Source organism: Rhea pennata, chromosome 17 (genome assembly GCF_028389875.1).
Source record: "Rhea pennata isolate bPtePen1 chromosome 17, bPtePen1.pri, whole genome shotgun sequence".
In the NCBI taxonomy this organism is placed as follows: Eukaryota; Metazoa; Chordata; class Aves; order Rheiformes; family Rheidae; genus Rhea; species Rhea pennata.
Window position 1 is genome coordinate 11,798,195 of NC_084679.1, and position 21,326 is coordinate 11,819,520.

Sequence of the window (21,326 nt, forward strand, 5' to 3'; positions counted from 1 at the left end):
GCAATTATATTACTGCTTACAAATATTTATGGTGTAACATAAGAGTAGCTTCATAATTAACTGGTTAAAATTGGTTAATCATTACAATGTAGACAGAATGGGATTTGTCTGTCCAGATTTAGCATTTGCATGTAGGTAGCTTCCTCTTAGCTAGTCACTCTACGCTTCCTTTATAGTCAGAGAAATAGTCATTTCCAGAGGTCAGTTCATCTCAGTCTAAGGTGTAAGTCAAAAACCAGTCTGACTGATTGCATTGTAGGAATCTCTTTTTCTCTCCACTAATTATAAGGGAAGCCTGAACTCTGTATGGCGATGTATACATTATAGATATCAAAAAGTGCTGATAATAATCCCTCCCAAGTCCAGGGAATTAATGGTTCAAATAATTAGATTTTGAGTTCAGTTTTTCAAATTTGCCCCTCTCTTTTTTTCTATCGGCCAATGTGATAGCTAGTAATTTCACTGGCTACATCTGTAGCATGGAATTGTCTGGAATTGTTATCACTTTTGTCTTTTTGCTGTAATAACTTCAGAGCAGAAACATGCCCATGATATAAGGGGCTTAGAGAGAAAACAAAAGCAGAGGAAAACAGCATTTGTTGGGTAAAACTATATTTTCTAAATATATGTTGGATGTGCAATACTACAAAATAAAACGGGATTCTGGGGAGAGCTGAGTTTCTGCTGAAACGTGTAGTGCTCTGAGCTACACAGCTAAAGAACACATGAAAAGCTGTTGCTTCTGAAATTTTGCCAGAGGTTTTGTTAGCGATGATTTTAAAATTATTTAACAATTACAAATGTTTGAAGTCTAGGGAAAATGGAAATGGGGCCCACATGAACAATCTGTTCTTTTCATCCTACTTCACCAATGCTCTTCAGCCTTAATCAAAAGCAACAGTTGAAAGACAAGAGTACTTTCTCAACCTCTTTCATTTTAAGGGTTAAACTGTGTTCTTGATTAGACTGGCATAAAGCTAAAATAACTTAAAATAATAACTTGTGGCAATTCCAGATTTAAAACAGAATAAACAATGGCTAAATTTGATCCTTCCCTATCATGCTCTGTGTATTCCACATACCTTGAATTGCAAGAGCACTCCGAGAAGAGAATCAATTGTTTTGTTTCAGTCTACTTTTTCCTTTCATAAGTATTCTTTCATCATTATGGTAGCTGAAATTTGGACTTCTTAAGCATTATTCTTGGATTCTGGAAAGTTTAATAAAAATGTCAACTCTGAATATAGCGTGTAAAGTATATGTCAAATTCTCCTCTCAAATAGCCTAAAGTGAGTCTACCATAACTATTAATGGAAGTGGATTTATTGCAGATACTTTTGGTGTCACAAAACCATATGTATTTTAATCAAAATAGAACAATTTATTCAACAAAATATAAATAGTATTATTATACCTAAATATGCCAGCATTTTGATTTTAAAGGGCTTTAGTTTAAAAGTTCTTTGGTTTAAAATACTATTAATTTTTTGTGTAGCAAGCTGTTACTACTAGAGCTGGGCAGTGCCCACTTAACAGCATTTATGGAAGGCCAACATTTTTGCAATAACATTACATTTTTCCCAGTAAGAACAACACGATTAAAAATCACTGATAATTTAGAAATTAGAGTTTGTGATGTCAGCAGAGAGTTACTGAATTTGTCATTGAGACTGTGACCTCACTGAAATCTGCTATAAAACTGTTCAGCATTGCTGTTCCTACAGGGCACGGCAGAATCTGAGCTGTGAATCTGTGTGTGCTCCTCCTGAGCCTGGGCTCACTCCTGCTGAAATCAGTGACAAAACTTCCAGTGACATCAGTGAAAGCAGAACCAAACCTATACACAAACCGTCAGATTCAACTCTTATTTTCAGTTACAGAAATCTGGACAATCTCTTCTAAAATTAGTGGAATTAGTGTGATTTACTCCAGAGGAGTTGGGAGTATTTTTCTTTAATTAACGAGGGGGGAAAGGCATCGTTCCTCTGTATTGCCTCGTGACTACATATCAGCCAAGACTCTATCTGCTGTCAAAATCATTATCTGCTTAAGTTGGAGAGGAAGAGCTGACTTCACCATTTGAGGATTTAAGCTTTCACTGTCTACTGAATTTTCTGTTATCCCTCTGCTTATACCCTTCCCTGTATCTCAGAAGAAGGGACGAATTTCCGTTTTCTGGTTCTGTCTAGATTTCTCAAAATTTAATGCAGCTTCTTTTTCCATTAATGTGTGATCTGAACTGAGACAACCAGAGCACTTTCACTTCAGTACTTCACAACTACCTGCCTGGTAATTTTTAGATTATCATAGCTGATTTCAAACCCAAGGCCCATAGCCAAAACACTGAGCTGTACTGGAAGCTTAATAAATCTGACTTCAAGATAATACATCCAGAGGAGTCATTCAACTCTTCACCCACTGTCACTGAAGTAAGAACGTAATCCACAGCCTGAGGTGTAACGTAGCATTCTTTATGTAACACGTAGAGTTTCTTCATCTTTGTGAGGCCCACTGTCATGAAAAAATCTCCGTGGCCTTTGACAGAATTCATCTGTGAAATGTCAGTGCTTTGGTAGTGAGAGATGTCATAGGATTTTTTTTCCCTAACTATGCCATATAGCTACGATCTTTTCTTCTTGACTGCACCCGCCACTGGCTTCTTGAGGACTGGAACCTCATTCTTGCATGCACCTAGGCATAGCCTAGAATAATGTGCTTTATCCAAGGGCAGGCATTGGTGCTTTTTGGGTGAAAGCTTCCAACTAAATGGTGAGATAGAGACGGCCAAGCTAATGGCAAGAAGCTCTGTGTTCTGCCATGCTGTATCTCTGTATCTCTTCGGTTAGCAGATACGTGCACTAGTGAAGAAAAGTCGCCTATAACAGCACTTAAGCCATCAGCTCAGGCTTCCTGCAACCCCAGAGTCAGAAACAGATTCCCCTAAAGAACTATAAAACACACACCATTTTTTTCTCCTTCATGATATATATGTAGATGTTCACAATGACTGTTTTCTTTCCTACCTGACTGCTGTTATAACCTCTGTAGAAGAAATTTTGTCGGCCACCCGAAGGGTGTGACCCACAATGGCGCGAAACACGGAGCCAATATAAAAAACAATTGTGGGTGTAAGGGTGTCAACAAATGGAAGTGAAGAAATGCTGAATGGAAAACCACTGAGTTTTTCTCAGATTGTGTAGAGGAAAATGTTGTTGAGACAGGTTAGTAGCCTCCAGAACAAATACTGCAAGAACACACATGAAACAGCCAAAACCAGATCAGTACTGTTACCAGAAATTAAACTCACATATGTCTGCAGAGCTAACAGGCTAGCATTGAAGGCTTGGGTTTTTGTGTGCAAATCGCTCAAGCAAAATGCAAATGCAAACATATGAAAAAACTTATGGTTCAGACCTGCATGTGGGAACCATCCACAAGTGCAGATTAATGTAATGAAACCTCCCCATTCCTTCACATGCATGGACACACGGTAAGAGGTAGAGCATCCTGGCTTCACGGACACAAGCAGCCTTAGGATTTGCAGTTGAGACTGTTTCAGGGAGGATTTGTTATAGAAATTCAGCAGCCAGGGGTCTTTTCTAATGCAACATTAGACAGTCTGCATTTCCCTATAGGGAGGTGCTAAAGACCGTGGAGGGTCTTCTCCCAACAGGCATAATCTAATGGATTATCTTCCCGAATCATTAATAGAACATGATGGATCTTAGTCAGGCTCAGGTCTTGGATGTTAATGGATCAGAATCCAGGCTAGTGCCGGAGATGACTTATTTTTGTGAAAAAGAGAGCAAGCTGAAGCAGCAGCCGATAGAAGGCCAGTATCCCTTGAGAAGGTCATTTTCACTCGATCAGCAGCCTTTCCCCCCTCCCTTACAATTTTTTCTCTACACACTGCAAATTATTCCTAGCTCACACTGGCATTCATCTTCTCTTTCATTCAGCAAAACGGTGGCTTATTGTTTCAAAACGACATCGGTTCCTTCCTCCCTTTAGAAATGCCTTTTTATTTGGAAAATACAAGGAGAGGGTAATGTTAACGGCTAATCTGATTTAAGAGGAAAAAAAAAAAAAGAAAAAAGACATGCACAGACTCTCACTCACCTCTTGAGCAGCGAGCAGGCAGCAGGCAGCCTCCGCGCTGCGCGCACGGCCGCGGCCCCGGCTCCCTCGGCCCTGCTTCACGGCAGCATCACGCGTTGCAGCGAGCAGCCCCGCCGCGACTGCGGGCACCCGAGCGCCAGCTCACGCGGGCGGCACCAACCTGCCCCCTCTCATTTCTCCCTCCAGCCCTGCGAAATAAAACAACTCCCTCCCCCCCCCCCAAAAAAAAAGGGGGGGAAAAAAGAAAGAAAAAGAAAAACCCGCCGCAGGAATAGGAACACTTGTCCGCGGCCCCCCGGCGTGAGGCGGGGAGGTGCTCAGCGAGCGCGCAGCGGCGCCGGGGCTGCGCAGGGAGCGCGGCGCCGGCGCCCGCAGGAGGAGGCGGAGGCAGCGAGCCCGTTTCCACGCCAACGGCGGGGGGCAGCGCTGCCGCCGCGGGCGCGCAGCGGGGCCGCGGCGCTGCGCGGGGAGCGCGCCGGGCCCGCGGCCCCGCCTGCCCCTCACCCGGGCTCCGCGGCGGCCCGGGCGCTGGCTGCTGACGTTTTCGGGGGTCCCCCCCCTACCCCGTCCCTCCCTCGGCTCCTAAGCTACCTTGCGCCCGCGCCTTGTGCCAGGTGCGCGCACATCCCTGCGCGGCCGTGCGCGCTTCGCCTGGCCGCCTCCGCCGCCCGCGGGGTGCAGCAGCTGCGTGCGGCGGCGCTTCTGCCAGCGCCGAGATTGGCAGTGGGAATTTTGCAGGGTTTATCGAAGCTGCCAGGGAAGCGGGGCGACCAAGTCGCATGCAGTTTGGAATGATGCAATCAAAAACGGAGGAAAAAAAAAAAAGATTTATCTGCTTACATGGAATTTATCTACTGTTCCCATCTACTTTCTTCCATCTTTCCCTTTCTATTGGTACTGTGCCTGTATTTTCTCCATCTTTTCCCGTTCACTCTTTCCTATCTTTTGCATTTGTCTGATTTACTACAGCTTTTTTTTTTAAAAAAAAGTAGTGCAGAGAAACATTTTTTCTTGCCTCATTAAAGGATTGACTTTTTTTCTCATGTTTTTCCTAGTGTTTTCTTCCTTTTAGTCATACTACAATACTAGTTGCACTGTAGGGGCTGCAGCCTTGATCAAATAGCTATGGTTTCTGTCTGCACAGCTAATCTCATAGTCCTAATTTGTTACTGATGCATTTCTGCTGGAGGTAGCAATAGAGAAACTCAGGCACAGACAGAAAGCAGACATTTTTTCCACAATAATTCTAATACAATATGGTGCAGAAAGCATCTGATTCCTGTAAATCCTACCACTTCCAGTACCGATATTATCAGCAGAGCTGCAGCACTGACAAACTATAATGAAATATTTTAATGTATAACAGAGTGTAGCTGCAGTATTCTTCCTGCACACAAACAAGAACCAAGCATCGGTGTACCATGTGAGGGAAATTTTCATCTAAGTAAAGAACCATAAGTCTTGTTCACATTAGAAGAGTTTGCTGGTACATCTAGAGTAGTAAAGTTATTCTGGTAAACTCCTGGTGTAGATAGTCTGTGCTAGGGTAAATGTACGTTGGCTAATGCAGTTTACAACTGAAATTCCCAATTTTCTAAATAAAATTGTATTCTAGCCTATATATTTGCATCTGTACAAGGGACTTCATTGATATAATAATGTTTTTTAAAAATGTCCTTTAAATAGCTGGCATTACTCTCACAACAAAAACATAATAATCGAATCTTAAATTTGCCCTAGCCTAATAAAAAAGATAATCATCTTAAAAGTACTACAAGTTTATTCTGAAAATTTAGCTTTAGTATCTAGCAATGTAGTTGTGTCTTTTGATGGATTTATATTTTCAGACAGTGATCAATGTTTTAATTCTAATAGTTTTTTTTTGTTTGTTTTTCAAACATACTTCTTACTTGTAATTGCATAAAACCCCAGTATGCTTATGCTCATAAAGGAATAAAATAAAAAGTGTATCTGTGGTAACTGACTGACTCTAGATAGAAGGATAAGAGAACAATAACAAGGTGTACAGGTTTAATCTGCTATTCCATAAAGAACAAGAAGTTACTATAGAAACTGTCACCTTACATGTGTCTTCAGCATAGTACTTTACATGCAGGGGGAAAAAAGAAAAAGCATCTTCCACACATTGACCAACTTTGGTAGAAATAACGGCATCAGCTACCATCATCCTGTGTAGGATGATCATCATTGACATGCTCTCTCCAGATTTCATTGCTTTTTGGTACTTTTGATTGACATAACAAAATGCTTGCTTTCTTGCAGTTTTGAGGGAGGCACCTAACTGTAGATCAAATCTTGTAAGCGAAAGAATTATGAGTATGCAGCGCGTGAATAATGGAACAGGTCCTGCTCTGAGTTTAGCTGTTATTGCTTCAACACCACGGTTTGGGACCTTGCCATGGATTTATGGTGCAGCTAAAACCTGACTCATATGAAAAGTAAATCAGCACAACTGTCTATATTTTCCTCAATCTCACCTTGTCCTGTTCCCGGAAGTTTTCAATCCAGGCCTTTCGGCTGGCATTGATTGCACTACATGTAGTCAAGCTTCCATAGGAATCTAAAGAGAAATATTTGTCTCAGAATAACTTGTGCAGATAATTAATGCCAAAGTCAAATTGGGTATATTTGATAACCACGAAAATTGTAATTCTTAAGCTCAGTGCTCTGAAACTTGTTCTTTATATATGGTTAGATTGAAAATGCATAAATGCATATTAAAAGTGAATAATTTGCATTACTTTTAATACCTGAAATGCCTGGGAAAATCATCACATGCCATGTTCCATAAAAAGCACTTCATGGGATGAATGGGTTAACAAATAGTAGCTTGAGGGAATTGTGATGATCTCATTGGATTCCTGCTCTCTGCTGAATGTAAGGCAAGTCACAGGTTTTTTTCCCAAATCAGAAGAGGTTTTTATCTGAAGGGAGCTGTGTTTGACTGTTGATATGTAACATCTAATATGCAGCTTACAAGAATACACGACTGCACGTTTCACTCAACTTTCCAGTACTGTTCATTGACCAAAAGCCAAATCTCTTCAGTGTTGCTTTTTCTCTTTGGGATCAATCAAAATGCATTCATACATGTTTAGTGTGAAGATAATAGTGCTGAAACAGAAATGTGTTCTTAAGTGCAAAATCCCACGGGGATTTTTGCAAACATCCCACAGGGATTTTTCTAATCAATTAACGCTTATTATACCATGACAACATCAAAATGTTTATACACGCACATACAGGGCTCTTGGTGAACGTACATCTCCAAATGATACAGGGGAAAATTGAGAGGCCACATCTGGAATGTAATAAAAATATAATAAAAGACATTTTGTATATTTCATTCAATTTTCTACTAAACACTCTCTTTTTAACAAGCAATTGTAGATCTAGGCTAGATATTTATAGAGGGGTCTGTGATTCTCTTTGAGCATGAAGAACCGAACAGAACATTTAGAGATGAAAAAAGAGGCTATATTTTTATTTTTAATCATTTTTCTCACGTGGAAGAGTTTAAAATAGCATCAAGTGCAGATGACTGGAATCTGATGTTTATAACTATCTGGCATATTGTTGCTTTGCACCAGTGGCTGTGAAATGGTGGGAAAAAAGTCATGAATGTATCTTTCAGCAGGTGGTATCAGCCAGAATACCTCCTTTGGCTTTATGATTTAGGACAAAAAATGCATTTTCTACCAGGATTTCACTGTTGTATCTTGGTCCTGCATCATTCGTGACTGAGGGCTTGGCTTAAAATCAACTGTTCACTCTTTCTATCGGATCTAATCATGGGAGTTAATTGGGAATTTGAATCCAGACAGTGATTTACAACTAATAACACAATCAGCTAAAGAGAAGGACTTCTCTACTTTTTCAGAAGGAAAAAAAGAAGAAAAAGAAAAAGAAAAAGAAAAAGAAAAAGAAAAAGAAAAAGAAAAAGAAAAAGAAAAAGAAAAAGAAAAAGAAAAAGAAAAAACAACCTAAGTCTAAAAGTGTAAGTGCCTCCTGTACATTTCTTCGTATTTTTTATTATGTACCTACTATATCTGCAGCTCTCAGTCATTGGCTTGACTGCTGAATCAGCAGTTGCCGCTGAAGCCAAGTTTAGAAAAGCAAGCACTAGATCCAGCTGTTGGCGGGCAGCTGCTTGGAGGCTCGCGCCGAGCCCTGGGGATGCGCTGGCCCTCCCGCGCGGTTCGCTGTACGCAGCCCTCTGCGCTTACCGGGAGCTGTGTGATCGATACGTGGGCCCAAACTGCTTCAGAGCCTCCGCGGGAAGAAACCTAGAAACAGAGATTTCGTGAAGTAAGATAAAGGAGTTAGTTCCTTGTAAAGGATCCGGCCTTCAAGGCTGCATTATTGTGGAAAAAGAACAGGAGAATGAGAATAGCGTTTTCTGATTTCCCAATATTAAGGGCAAAGGAAAGGAGAAAAAAATATCAAACTTTAACTCAAAAATAAAGTGGGAATTATTTAGTACAGGAAAAATATCCTGAGTGAAAGCCATTTACAGTTCATTTGTTGTGATAAAATGCATTTTTAAACAAAAATATGTACCAAATTGTAGGTAATTAAGAAGCACACACAACATGATATTAATTCTGTAGCTGTTATAAACGCATCCACAAACAGCAATTTCTTATCTAAACCTACTAAATATTATTGAAAATAAAAAAGTATACCGCTAAAGACCAATGTGTCAACACCTGGCAAACTCACTTGAGATTTCAAAATCTGTAGATAGGCCAGGAATTATTTTAGCAAACTTTTTTTTCAACAGAAAGTGATCATTGTTTGAAACCAGAGCTTTTAAACAAAAAATATCAGTTTCAGATCACCTGTTTTCTGAGCAACAGACTATTGGTTATTCTTGGGATCCCCCCCCTCTTCCCCACTACAGTCTCCCTGTTTGAAAGTTTTTGTCTTTGCATGAATGATTAAATATTCATTGAAGCAGTGACTTGAAAGTAGGTTTCTCCCACTTGAGGACACAAGTAAGCATTTAGGTTTTGTTGTTTAACTTTTGCCTGAATAAACAACAAAAAAAGAGGGGTTGTCTTGATTTAGAATCTTTTTTTGCCATTGATGTTCTTGCCAGCTTATGGCAAACTTAGCCCTTAAAAGAATTATATATTTTTTAATAGGTGCTTGTAAAAAAAGCCAGTACAATTGGATTTCATATCTTTGCATCTTTTACACATGATAATTCTACTTCATGTTGGAACCTCGAGATACAGCTATAATTTTAGCAGGTGCTATTGTTTGTCCTTTGTGCTACTTTCCAATGCCTGATAAACAGGAATAAGAAATAAGTACTTAAAAAAAAAGAAAAAAGAAAAATTAATTTGAGGACATAAAGGTAATTCTGGAAAGCTGTGGAAAGAGAACTAGAGACATTCAGGTAGTTTTACTACTAGAACGTTAGATGCCAGAGCAGTCCTAGAAGAGTTTGGAAGACTGTGTTCAGATTTAATAACTGAGTTTAGGTAACTCTGCCTTTTGCATATTTGGCCTATGGTTCATTTTGTATCTACGTGAACAAGCAGGTTCCTGCATACGTACCTCACGGCAGACAGTTGGGCTGGGTGACTCCTGAGGTCCTTCCAACCAAAATTCCCTGTGAACCAGTGATCCTGTACGGCAGCATCCGGGCCTCGTTTCCCACAGTCCTAAACCCACTGGTGACCATTTGTGCAGTACAAAGGAGATACACAGAGTTGTAGTTTAGCCTATAATTGATCAGTACCTGTTTTGTGAAGCACTTTTAGGCAGAGGAGTGAAAAACTGTAAAGGAGCCAGTTCGATGACTATATTGGTGATAAATGGATAATTTAGTAAATGAGACTTCTGATTTTTGTGATTTACTATTCTTCTTTAAAAGAGTTTTTGCTCTGTCCCTGACATGCACAAGATCCATTCAAATGACAAATGGAAGAGGCTCAGGAAGCTATGCAGCCCCCACGTACAGGTCTCTAGGGCCATTTGCAGCGTCCGAGGGCGTCCCCTCTTGCCTCCGGCTGCAGTCTAGAAATGACCAAGTGTCCTGCAAGTCTTATGTCAAAACTGACAGTCCCAGGCAGACATCTCAGAAACCCTAGGTGGCCAGAATGGCTAAATTTTAACCCTAAGCTGAATAAACCTACATGTAGCTGTCTGAATCACTTGCTTACTAACTGACTGGCTGGTAGAATCGATAAAATGGGCAAAGTGCATTATGCTAAGCTTACTTAACAAACAAACCGATTAAATTGATAAACACTCTGTCAAATCTTTCAACTAATGTAGTTTTCAGAGTTAATTATCACAGTGGTATTTTAAAAAGCATTAGAAATTACTGCCATTTTAATCTATGTCTAACGGCATATGCGATAGATTCTGGTATCTACTATAATGGTGGCAAATATGATTCTCCATTTCTGCTTAAGGCCTCAGCGGTTTGACTATGCTGTATATAATATTCTTAAAACTAAGCACATTAACACCCCTACTGAAGTGCCTATGCTAAATCTGGTGTGCTTGTAGAAGCTAGACCTAGTATTTTAGTCCAGGTGAAGTAACAGGTTCATTTCACTGCACTTGTGGCTCAGGTCCTACTGCGCTTTTACAAAAAATAATAAGAAAAAGTCTTTTTACAAGAACATCCTCATTCATTCTCTTAAAGACCCTCGTTCAGGAATGCACCTCTGGTCAGTGAATGTGTATACTGTTAAGGTTTCTGCCCATTTGCAATAGACTCCTTCCAGCACACGTCTGTGATTTATGGCTCACTGGGGGAAGAAGGTTCTCAAGCCAAGAGCATCATTTACCAGGACACACTGCAAGTAACAAATCAAAGCGTCCACGAAACAGCCCACACCCTCACCAGCCACGTGATCAATTAAGATCTAAGAATTTTTCGCTGCTGGAAGTAAAGTATAGGCTACAAATACTGGCCGCTATCGTAGAACCACATTCAGAGCAGAACAGTGTTTTCATTGAGCAGTATAAATTTGCTTTAGAAACTTGACTCTCCATATAAACGGTTGGATCTGGAAGATGGCAGGCACGAGTGGACTGTGGGGAATTGCTCGTCCTTTCCATACAGCTCCGTTGGGCAAGCGTCCAGGGGCACGTGCGCCTTCTAGTCTCATGGTGAACAAAATTGCCAAGAATTTTGAAGCACTTGAGCAGAAGAGGATCTCACTCACCTATGCTACTATATGCTTCTTTTTCTAAATATTTTATCGGTTGCAACCATGCTACTATGCACAGCTTGGCACCCGTGTAAGCAGTGCAAACTGTAGCATAAACAAACTCAGCTAACTTAGTGCAGCTTTGCCAGGGTGCTAGGTCAGCAGATACAGCCAGTGGAGCTTTGCCAACACTTCAGTTTCTCCAGTTTCTTCTTCTTTGAATTTTTCTCCAGTCATTTTAAAAAGTAGTTAGAGGAAAATAAACCTCATGCCTCTCTAACAGTGATACAAATCTAAAAAAGAAGCATATCTACAGTGGAACCAATTTTTTTTTAACCTCCTCCTGTTCTCTTTTACCACTATTCACAGTTGTTCAGTGAGTTTTCAGTCTGTGCAATGGTTCATATAGCCAAGGTGATTCAAGTTAGTTTTCAAGCTAAAATTCACTTCAGCCTCTGTATCAGACACATGATTAAATACAGATACTATGTTCCTCTAATCCTCTCATTTTGATTTAATTTTTGACAGTAGTATAATCAAATCTATGCAGGAAACTTTCTTCTTCATATACACTTGTTTCTGATTACTTGCAATTCAGTTACACTATAGATGTTAGAGAATATTTTCTCTATATTAATTACATGTTGTTCCTAAGGAACAACATTGACAAAATGACTACTCTTTTATATCTGAGCATGCATATGTGAGGTTAATTCACTAGCTGCAAACAATTTTTTTAAATAACTAAGGTATTATTTTAGAATTGTAAATTAAGTTCCTGTAGCCATAAAATTCTGTCATTTTTGCAAGGCAATGCTGTTTTGCAACACAGAAGTCTAGTTGCACAAATATAGTCTTATGGTAAAACCCAGAAATTTAAGATAATTAACAACAAGATTTCTTAAATTTCATCCTGCACTTCTCACCATCCAGCCATAATCTATTTAGGGAAAGAGCCATGTTTCACACATCTTGACAACGAGCCTCTGCGACGGAGCAGACCTTGCTCAGAGGGAATCTCTGGAAGTTACTGCCATATAAGTGATAATCATATGCACATGATTAACTGGTAACACTCTAGTTGCCTTTCTGTATCCATGATTGAGGCTTGCTATCATAGTTGTTAACACTTTCAGCACTCTTGATCTACGTGCTTGGCATTTAAGGAAATATAAAATCCAGCATTTATGTTAGCATTTTCAGATTTGCCAGTCCACATTCTCTTTTGAACGTATTTATTTTGTTTACACTCACTAAAGTCATTATTTTCTGAGAATGCTGTAATTCGTGGCAGGTACTTGTAGCAGCAGTGATGTCATTAGCTTCTTTTATGGTAAAATGATGCACTTTTACTCTCATCTTATGGTTGCATGTCTCGATTACTCACCAGCAGGAAAAAAAGGGAATTTTTGACCTGACATATCTGAAGTTGAGTAGCAGCTCATGGCTGACGCACAGCTCTTCAGGAGTAGTTGTGTCCAGGCTTTAATTTTCTCTCCAGTAATTGATCTGAGGACTTTGGAGCAAGTACTACATATGTCAGATTATCTTCCTTCCTTAATGCATTTTGGCAAAGTCTTTTCTACAGAGGAAATTAACAAACTTCAGGATGACATTCCCTTCTTTAGCCTTCCTCCGAGTTTCTTTCAATCTTTTTTTTTTTTACAGTATTTTATAATCTTTCTCTGAATAAGGGAAAGGTTCTATGTCAGAGAAAAAAAAAAGCTGAGAAATGTCCTAATTTGTGTGTGATCAATATACATGTACGATCAACCTAATGCATATTATAGTTATGCACATGCATTCTCACACAGAGAGATATATTGGGTGATCATGAATATATCTACGTATTAAGTTTGAAATTTAGAAAGCTTAGGGGAGATTATTTATACAGGAGATGCAAGCAGCTGGAGTTCTCGTAGGCAAAATAAAAACACTGCAAAGGATATCGGTGCTTATACTCAAGATGCAAAAAAACCATCATGTTTATTCTTGTTAAAATATTAATTAAAAACAGACACAGAAATGTTGCTGCAAAGAAGAAGAAAATATTCTGACTTTCAAAGATGTCAACAGAATTTTTCTATTCAGTTAGCAGCTTGGTAAAGCAGAAGGGGTTTAGGCAGGTGAGTTCCTTTTCATCTGTTGTGGCCTAGCTCCTGCTCCAAACCTGCTGGAAAGACATTTTAGCCCAGATTTACAATATTGTTACATTTAATCTGCTCCATGACACAGCCTTAATGCTGGAAACACTTGAGTCTCTACGTGCTGAGTCTTAACACTAAATTAGCTACTACAGGATTCTCAAACTATGCTCTTGTGACTGATGACTCAGAAGTCTTCTCAGGGAGTCAAAAGATTAAAATACTTTTTTCAATCTAAACAGCGGTGAGCAAGGAGCGATGAGGGAAGGTGAGCTGGGGAAGGAGCTGCTGCTGCATCTCAGCTCTCAGGAAGAAATCACGCCGGCCGCACAGCGTTGCGAATGTGCGTAACATACGCTAGCACTCGCTCGTTTGGTGGACACCGATACCTCGCAAATGGTGGTGCTAAACCAGCGCAGTGCTAACGAGAGAGCTGCTGGGCCGAGGGAGCTCGTCAGCATCGCTTGGCTCCTGCTCACGGCTCGGGAGCTCCCACGCTGGACTCGCAGCTGCCGCGCGCTGGATGTGTCACCGCGCAGCACGATGCCACGCTCGGATATGTGCTCCCGCTGCGGCTGGCGCTGCTGCTTTTCATCTGCTCCCTCCCAGGCTGAAATGCCGTTACTGTGCGTTTCTGATAGTTGTCTGAACATCCCAAAGGGACGTCTGCAGTAGCAACGAAACATTCGTGTGATACAGAATCTGTGTTTACGTATTATATTCTATATTATACTATGCTGTGCACCACTTTGCAGCAACACATGAAGCACATGCTTCTTATTAAAACAAACGTTCAAATGGCTTTGAGTTGAAAATTGACATTTGTAAGGAAAGGGGCTTGTAATGCTATTTAATTGCTTTATGTAATTAGGAAAAAAAAAAACCAAAAACAACAGACAAAACACTACTGTTATGTGCCATAAATGACTCCTTTGTCTCCTACAAAATTTAATTTGTTTACATGCCCTGGGGCTATACTGAGAGAACAGAATAAATGCGACTTCTCTTTGGGTCTATTTGAAGAAAGAGGCAGGAGGGGGAGAATACGAGTAGCCAGAGGGCTATGAGGAGGAAGGGATGAGTGCTGAGATAAAAAGCAGCCCAAGGGAGATTACAAGTTCTCAGAAAAACAGATCAATAATAATTTTAACTATGCAACTGCAAATACAACTACTTGCATTTTGAAAACATGTTTTTTTCCCCAGTACTTCACTTTTCCCAGTAGATCTGGAATATGCTCAACAATACATAAATCACCCTCAGTTTTCAGTGTTTCAATATATTGAATACTGACAGGCAGTATTTCAATGAAAAGTCAAGATCCTCAGTATGCCGCTGCATTTTTTGGTATAGGACTACTAGAACCACCAGCTTACCTTCCCCTCCTGTTGCTTGGACAGTAAGATGCAAGGATCTAAGAATGCTCAAATTTACATGCAACTCTCAAGCAGATGATGTCTCCACTCTTTTCACCTCCCTAGACATTTTCCCTTTTAGTTCCCTTGGGAAAACCGTGATGAATTTCCACCTGGAAATTTCAGTCTCCCTATTAGGTATTGTCTCTGTCTGTCTGTCTGTCTGTCTCTCCTTTGTTTTTCCTTTTTTTTTTTTTTTTTCTTTTTTTGGCTGATGGTCTTTCCACCCTCGTTTCTTTTCACCACATCGAGACTCTTGACAAGGTCAAACAATCCATCTTTATTTCTATGTTTGTACCTGGGAAGCTCCCTCTAGTAGCATCACGGCATTTCAGACAGTGCAGCTTAAAAAAAAAACAAAAAAACAAAAAAACAAAAAAAAACACAGTAGATGAGAAAGTTCTTGGTACAGAGACCTGGCCTGATAAAATAAAACATATTAACAAAATGAAAACAGCCAGAGTGCTCATACAAGAGAAGCATCAGCTAGCTACATGAGGATCTCTGACCACAAAATAAATGCTATTTGTTGTCATTCCAGAACAAAAGCTGTCCTAGACAATGCTCTGTGCATAGTCTTGCCAGCTTATTGAAACGGAAAGACATAGAGGCTTTGATGTATATTTTGTACTCAGAATCACAGTGCCATAGCAAAGGGTAGCACCAAAGACAAGACATAAAGGGCAAATACAATGAATGAGAGATGACTGAGTCGAGGAAGGTCAGTAAACATTAACTGGAAGAAACAAACTCAAGGGCCAGTGAAAGTGGCCCTGTCTAGCTGAATACTTCAGTAAAACGTGTAGAGAAGAGAAGCAAAAGGTAGAGATATAGAAATATGAACAATGGATGCTGATACTAGATATAGGGAATATGGTGATCAGGAGTTATCAAAAGAAAGTCAACAAGGAAGGCCTGAAAAAGAAGGAAGTACAGGAAAGGAAAAATGAAAGTGAAGATGATGCGTTAAAAAATGCCTATTAAATATTTGAAGGCAAGTGCAAAAAATAGTAATGGCAACCTGTCTGGAAAAAAAGTATGTGCAGCAGTGTGAGAAAGGGAGCCAGAATGGTATAGCAACAGTAGTGACAGAAAGATGAAAAATTAAAGCAAGCAACGGCTTTCCAGACGCAAGCCAGAACGCTGACCACTCTGCGCCAGAACCAGTGTTTGCTTAGGAAACGATAACGCTTACGGTGTGACCCTAATCCAAGGAAGATTGGCACTGGTGTGAATTAGAGCTACGCAAAGGCTCTAGAGGAGTGTGGAGCTTTAAACTTCAGTCCTTTTTACTCTCAGTTACATTTGCATTCAGCATGTTATTTTATCTGGAAAGAAAGAAATTACTTTAAGGTCAAATATCCGGTTATGGTTTTGGTTTGAAAATATCACAGATCGTCTGGGAAAGCAACCACACAAGAACTAGGCACTGGTTACAGGAACGTTAGCTTATGAGTCCATCACCTCTAATCCACTACTCTTTCTCTGGAACTATATCCTCTTCACCCACAAATTTTGAGTTTGTACTTATTTCTAAGGCATCCCAGAGTTTGTAAGTGTGAGTGGTGACGGTGTGAGCAGTCTGAGAATCCCAGTCTCATGCAGAAAGGTCATATAGTTTCTTTTCATGACAAACTCCGGTAGGAGTTTTACAAGCTGGTTTTGAAAAATCTTGTCTTTCCTGGGTTATTTCAGAAGACCGTTGGGATACATGGCTAAATCAGTTCTGGATGGAACTTGTAGTCATCTGGGGCTGCTTTAAGCTGTGTCCATGACAGCAGTTCTCTTGTGGCTTCCTTGCCACCTTGGACTCCATAAGGCAGGGAGTCTTCCCAGCCGTATCTTTACTGTTGTCTAACCCACCTCTAATCTGTCTGTATCTGTAATCTATAACCTATAATCTTAAAACCTATAACCCATCTGTCAAGGGATTTAATGCTGAATGACGGAGACAGCTGTGCAAGCTTTGCTTCTTTTTCAGAGACCTTTCTGAGACCTTCCTTTTTTTTTCCTGCTATTGCAATGCCACCCTCATCTAGTGATACACAGCACCATAGGATCAAAGATAACATTTAGTCACTTTATTTCCCCATGGTGCCTTTCTGGCACAAGGAAAAGGGTTTTATTTTAAAACATTATGTTTTAAAATGAATCTGTTTTTCGTAATTACTTATCTGAATTTTCACAGCAACTGACCTCCAGATGTAGCACGGGTAGGAAAAATCTGTAATAATATCACCCTGGGGCATTTCATTGCATCTGCATTAGTAAAATGGATCCTAATAAATTAACAAAATAATAAATTATTCAATGTCAGTAAAACCTCAGGAATATATGTACAACAAAATAACCTCTAGATTAGATTAAGAGTCATGTTTCTCAGCCTGGCTGGCAAGTTGAGGACTTCTCCCATGTGCTATCAAAGACCATTAAAATCCCTTTCCTATTTGCCTTTTCCTTGACTGGGGAGATTTTTTTTGGAAATACCTTAATGACTCTTAGCCACAAAATGTCCTTTTCTAACCATATATGAATCACTTCAGATGAAGCCACATTTCTCTTAGCAACTGAAGAACTGGTCTTAGCAACAAGACAGCTGGAGAATTTTGTTTTCATACAGTTATTTGTGGACAGTACGTTCTGCTTTTTGCTTTCCCATGGCACTGCTGTTTCCACGTTGACTTAGTATTGTGTAAGAAATAGAATAAGTCAGTCCCTTGCTCATAGCAAAGCCATCACTTGCCAGGCAGATCACAATCACTCTACCTTTGATACTACTACCTTTACAAAATAGTGCAAGAGGACTGACTGCTGGAAAGGTCAAAATTCAGATTGCTTCCAGGATAGAATTACTGCAAAGAAACATGTGAGGAAGCTGTTGGCTTACAAAACCTTGGCTTCCCCAGGATAAACCATAAGAGAGAATGATCTCAAAGCACTGACTCTAAAGGATTACATCTCAGCCCCTCTTAGCACCTGTTCCTGTAGAGAAAAGTTTGGAAGGTTGGACAGAAGATACCTTGCAGCTATTTCTGTTATAAATTTGCGTAGCAAGAGGAACTGTAGGGAGAAATATTATAGTGGAGGAAACTGGAAACATTAGAGCAATTGTCATTGTGAGCATTACCTGGGCTGATGTCTTTCCAAGACTGCTAGAAAAATGCTCAGTCTGGAAGACGTCACTCATCCTTGCATATGATCATGTACAAAATAATGAAGAAAATGTTGAGAAAATTCCAGCAGATGGAGAACACTAAAAGATTTGAAATTTTCTAAGTAAAGCCTGAGGAAGCAATGCCAGCATGGCACCTGTGAGCAGCCTAGTGTTAAACTAGTTTCTGTGTCTCAATTCCACATTTGTGTAAGGAAGACTTACCATGTGTATTTTTATCCTACTCAAAAATTTAAAGTGCAGGTAGAAGTAGTAAATGCACTCACACTTTAACCCATGGTCCTTCTCTGTCTGCTTCTGCAGGGGCTGTAGGCATACTGCAAGCCGGCTTGATTCCCTCACTTGTATTTAAATTGAAGACTGAATTGGATGAAATCCAGGAGCTAATCCTAGACACACTCGCCAACTGTCTGTGCGTGGAGGCTTTTGAAGCTCTAGCAAGTGGTGCCATTACCATCCTGAAGCAAAAGCTCACACATTCATCAGCAGCCATCAGAAGCAAAGCAGCTTGGGTCCTGTTAGGCATCAGGTAAAGAAATCTGTGTATAATACATATCCTCAAGAAAATACCCATCTCATAACTTATCAAGTTCATTAGTTCATGGTTGTATTCCACTATGACATTGAACCTGTCACCTTTTGTATGTAAAGCAATGTCAGCCTAGCTGCACACATAGAGAGAAACTTCTAAAATCCTAACTGCTTTAAATCATTCAGGGAAGCAGATGCTGATGAGGAGTAGTATTCCTTCTCCTCCAATATGTCTTCTATATTCTAGTGAAATCAGGATTTTCCTGGCATACTACTGCTGGAAAAAAAAAGTTCTGGTGTAAAACCAGGATTCTGATCACTTAAAGGTAGAGAGAAGCTTTCCCCCCCCCCCATTTTTTTTCACAACAGTTCTCTCTCAAAAAATTATTAAGGGTCAGGGTAAATTATCAATGTAATTGAAAAAAGAAATAGTTTTCTGACACCAGCTGCTACATGTATCAGTGATGGATTAGAAAGAGCAGTCTCTGTATTTAGTCTGTGTATCAAGCACTGGATGAAAGGTACCACTTGAGTCCACTGCATCCCACAATCACAGATCAAATTGCTCAACAGTTGTCCTGCATAAAAAGATCTGCAGATCATCCATCTGGCTTATATACCAGCTGTCACAAAACACTTCTTACTGTCCTATAACAATACAAGGTCTTATAGCAGAAGAAACTATTGATATAATAAGTCATAGAAAGAAAGTAGGAATGGACCAGGAATATGAGGAATAGGTCTCTGCAGTACTTGGACCATGTTAAATATTCCTCACATTACAGAGGGCAGAAAGAAAGTGTTAAAACTTACCCAGGGAAAGAATTCCCTGCAGACCCCAAATTTAGCAGTTGGTTTAAATCTGTACAGGGTTCAACAGTCAGACGTCTAGCATCATGGCCATTAGGACTATCAGCACACTTCCAGCTGCATCCTGGCCCTTGTCCATCTTCAGTGCATGAAAGAAAGTAAAAAAGATGCAAAAACTACCTAAAAATAATTTCCTAAAAAAAAAAAATGTTAAACACACACACAGATTAGTAGAGCAGCATCAATGCTGTATCTGCAAGCAGATTTAACACATACTAGTGAAAAACAAACATCCTTTCTCTTGTGTTTGTGACTGGGCAATGGTACTTACCATCTCTCTAACATTCAGGGCATTTTGACTCAAAAGAGAACAGAGAGGAGGCCCGTGTCAGCACTCTTATCATGAAATGAAGGATGGCTGCAGGAGGTGGGCAAGGGGAGAGGCTGTAGGTAATAGCAAGTCTGGAAGCAAAGTTCAAGAAAGCAACTTAACCATCTCTTCTGCACAGTATCCATCCAGAGGGAAAAAACATGGTATGTGAAGAAGACGTTATTCCTGTGCTGGTGAGCCTGTTAGAAGATGCAGAGCCTGAAGTCCAAGCCAGTGCAACAGGAGCACTGATGTTTGCTACCGTTACACCTCAGGGTGAGAGAAAGAGGCAGTTCTGCTAAGGATGCTTTCTGGAATCCCATTCTAAGGCAACCTAATAACAAAATAGCCTTCAGTTTCCAGTAGTGTTAAAGTTGTTGAAGAAGTTGTAAGAGTAGGACATATCTTTAAATCTGTCTTCAGCAACTTCGTTCACCTGATAGTATCTAGGGACTACAATGCATCTGGCATTTCATTCACTTCAAGTAGGTCAAGAGGAGAAACCTCTACGACATGTATGCCATTTGCCTTCATAGTGCTGCTCCAGAGGGGAAAAAAGTAGAAGGCAAATTAAGTTAATTAAGAATTTTTTTTTTTCCTAGAAAATATAGAGCTGGCAGTTAGCTCTGGTCTTCAGTGGAAAAGCACACCCAACCACTTTGCACTCCACACTCTGGGGTGTTCAGAGGTGTAGCTGGCAGGGAGTCAAAAGTGACAATTCAAAAGTTTGTTTGATTACAGGCAATAATGCACATTGTATTGTATGTACCATAACACATTGTAAAGCCAGTTTATTTTTCCACAGGGAAATACTTAGCTCTAGGTGCTGAAGCCATTCCACTTTTACTGAAGTTGGTTGCTGGGGAAACCAGCAAAGCCCGCCTGAGCGCGATCAAAACCCTCACCATGCTGGCTGAGTTACCCGAGGGCCGCAAGACACTCCTAGATCACGTAGACACGTTTCAGCAGTGTCTGAATGACCCCTCTGAGGCGGTGAAAAACGCAGCCAACATTGCCATCCGAGTCATCAAGTGGAAACCTTTCTGAAGACATGATATTTCATAGAGATCTATTGCCCTCTGTTGTTATCTTGTTGTAAGAGTTGCACTAGTATATGAGACCTTCAAAAACAAAACTCTCTTCCTCAGTTACTCTGGACCAGTTCCTCCTGAAATGCCACTTGTCAACAGTTTCATATCTATGACAGGCCATAAATAGAACAATGAGGGGAAAAAAAGCGAGGAAGTCTAGAATTCTTCCCTAGAAGTTATTTCTGGAGATATCAAGATCTTCCTGTGATACAAGATAGGGGTCCTTTTTGTTTTCTTCATAATATTCTCTTCCCCCTTTTTTTTTTTTTCATTATTTCATCCTATCAAACATTAATCAGTGACTAATTATTTGAAACAAGACAGGGTCATAATTAACTTCTCCAGCAGTCTTGTCTATGCTAGGAAATTGTCCTAACTACCGATAGCAATTTATAGGAGTTTCGCTGAAAAAGGGTGTTGAACATGGGATTAAAACCATTTTCAGCATCCTCGTAGGAAGAGCAATGTCAGTGTTATA

At 40.1% G+C, this 21,326-nt stretch overlaps 1 protein-coding gene across 1 annotated transcript in view; it reads left to right on the plus strand.

The window, feature by feature from the left end:
• RSPH14 (radial spoke head 14 homolog) overlaps positions 1-20,804 on the plus strand; it is a 96,312-nt gene extending 75,508 nt beyond the window's left edge. Inside the window, exons 4-6 of the mRNA XM_062589941.1 lie at positions 18,350-18,575; positions 19,897-20,033; positions 20,563-20,804. Of these exons, the coding sequence (XP_062445925.1) occupies positions 18,350-18,575; positions 19,897-20,033; positions 20,563-20,804 (605 nt within the window). The remainder of the gene's footprint in view (positions 1-18,349; positions 18,576-19,896; positions 20,034-20,562) is intronic.
• Positions 20,805-21,326: the final 522 nt, after the last annotated feature.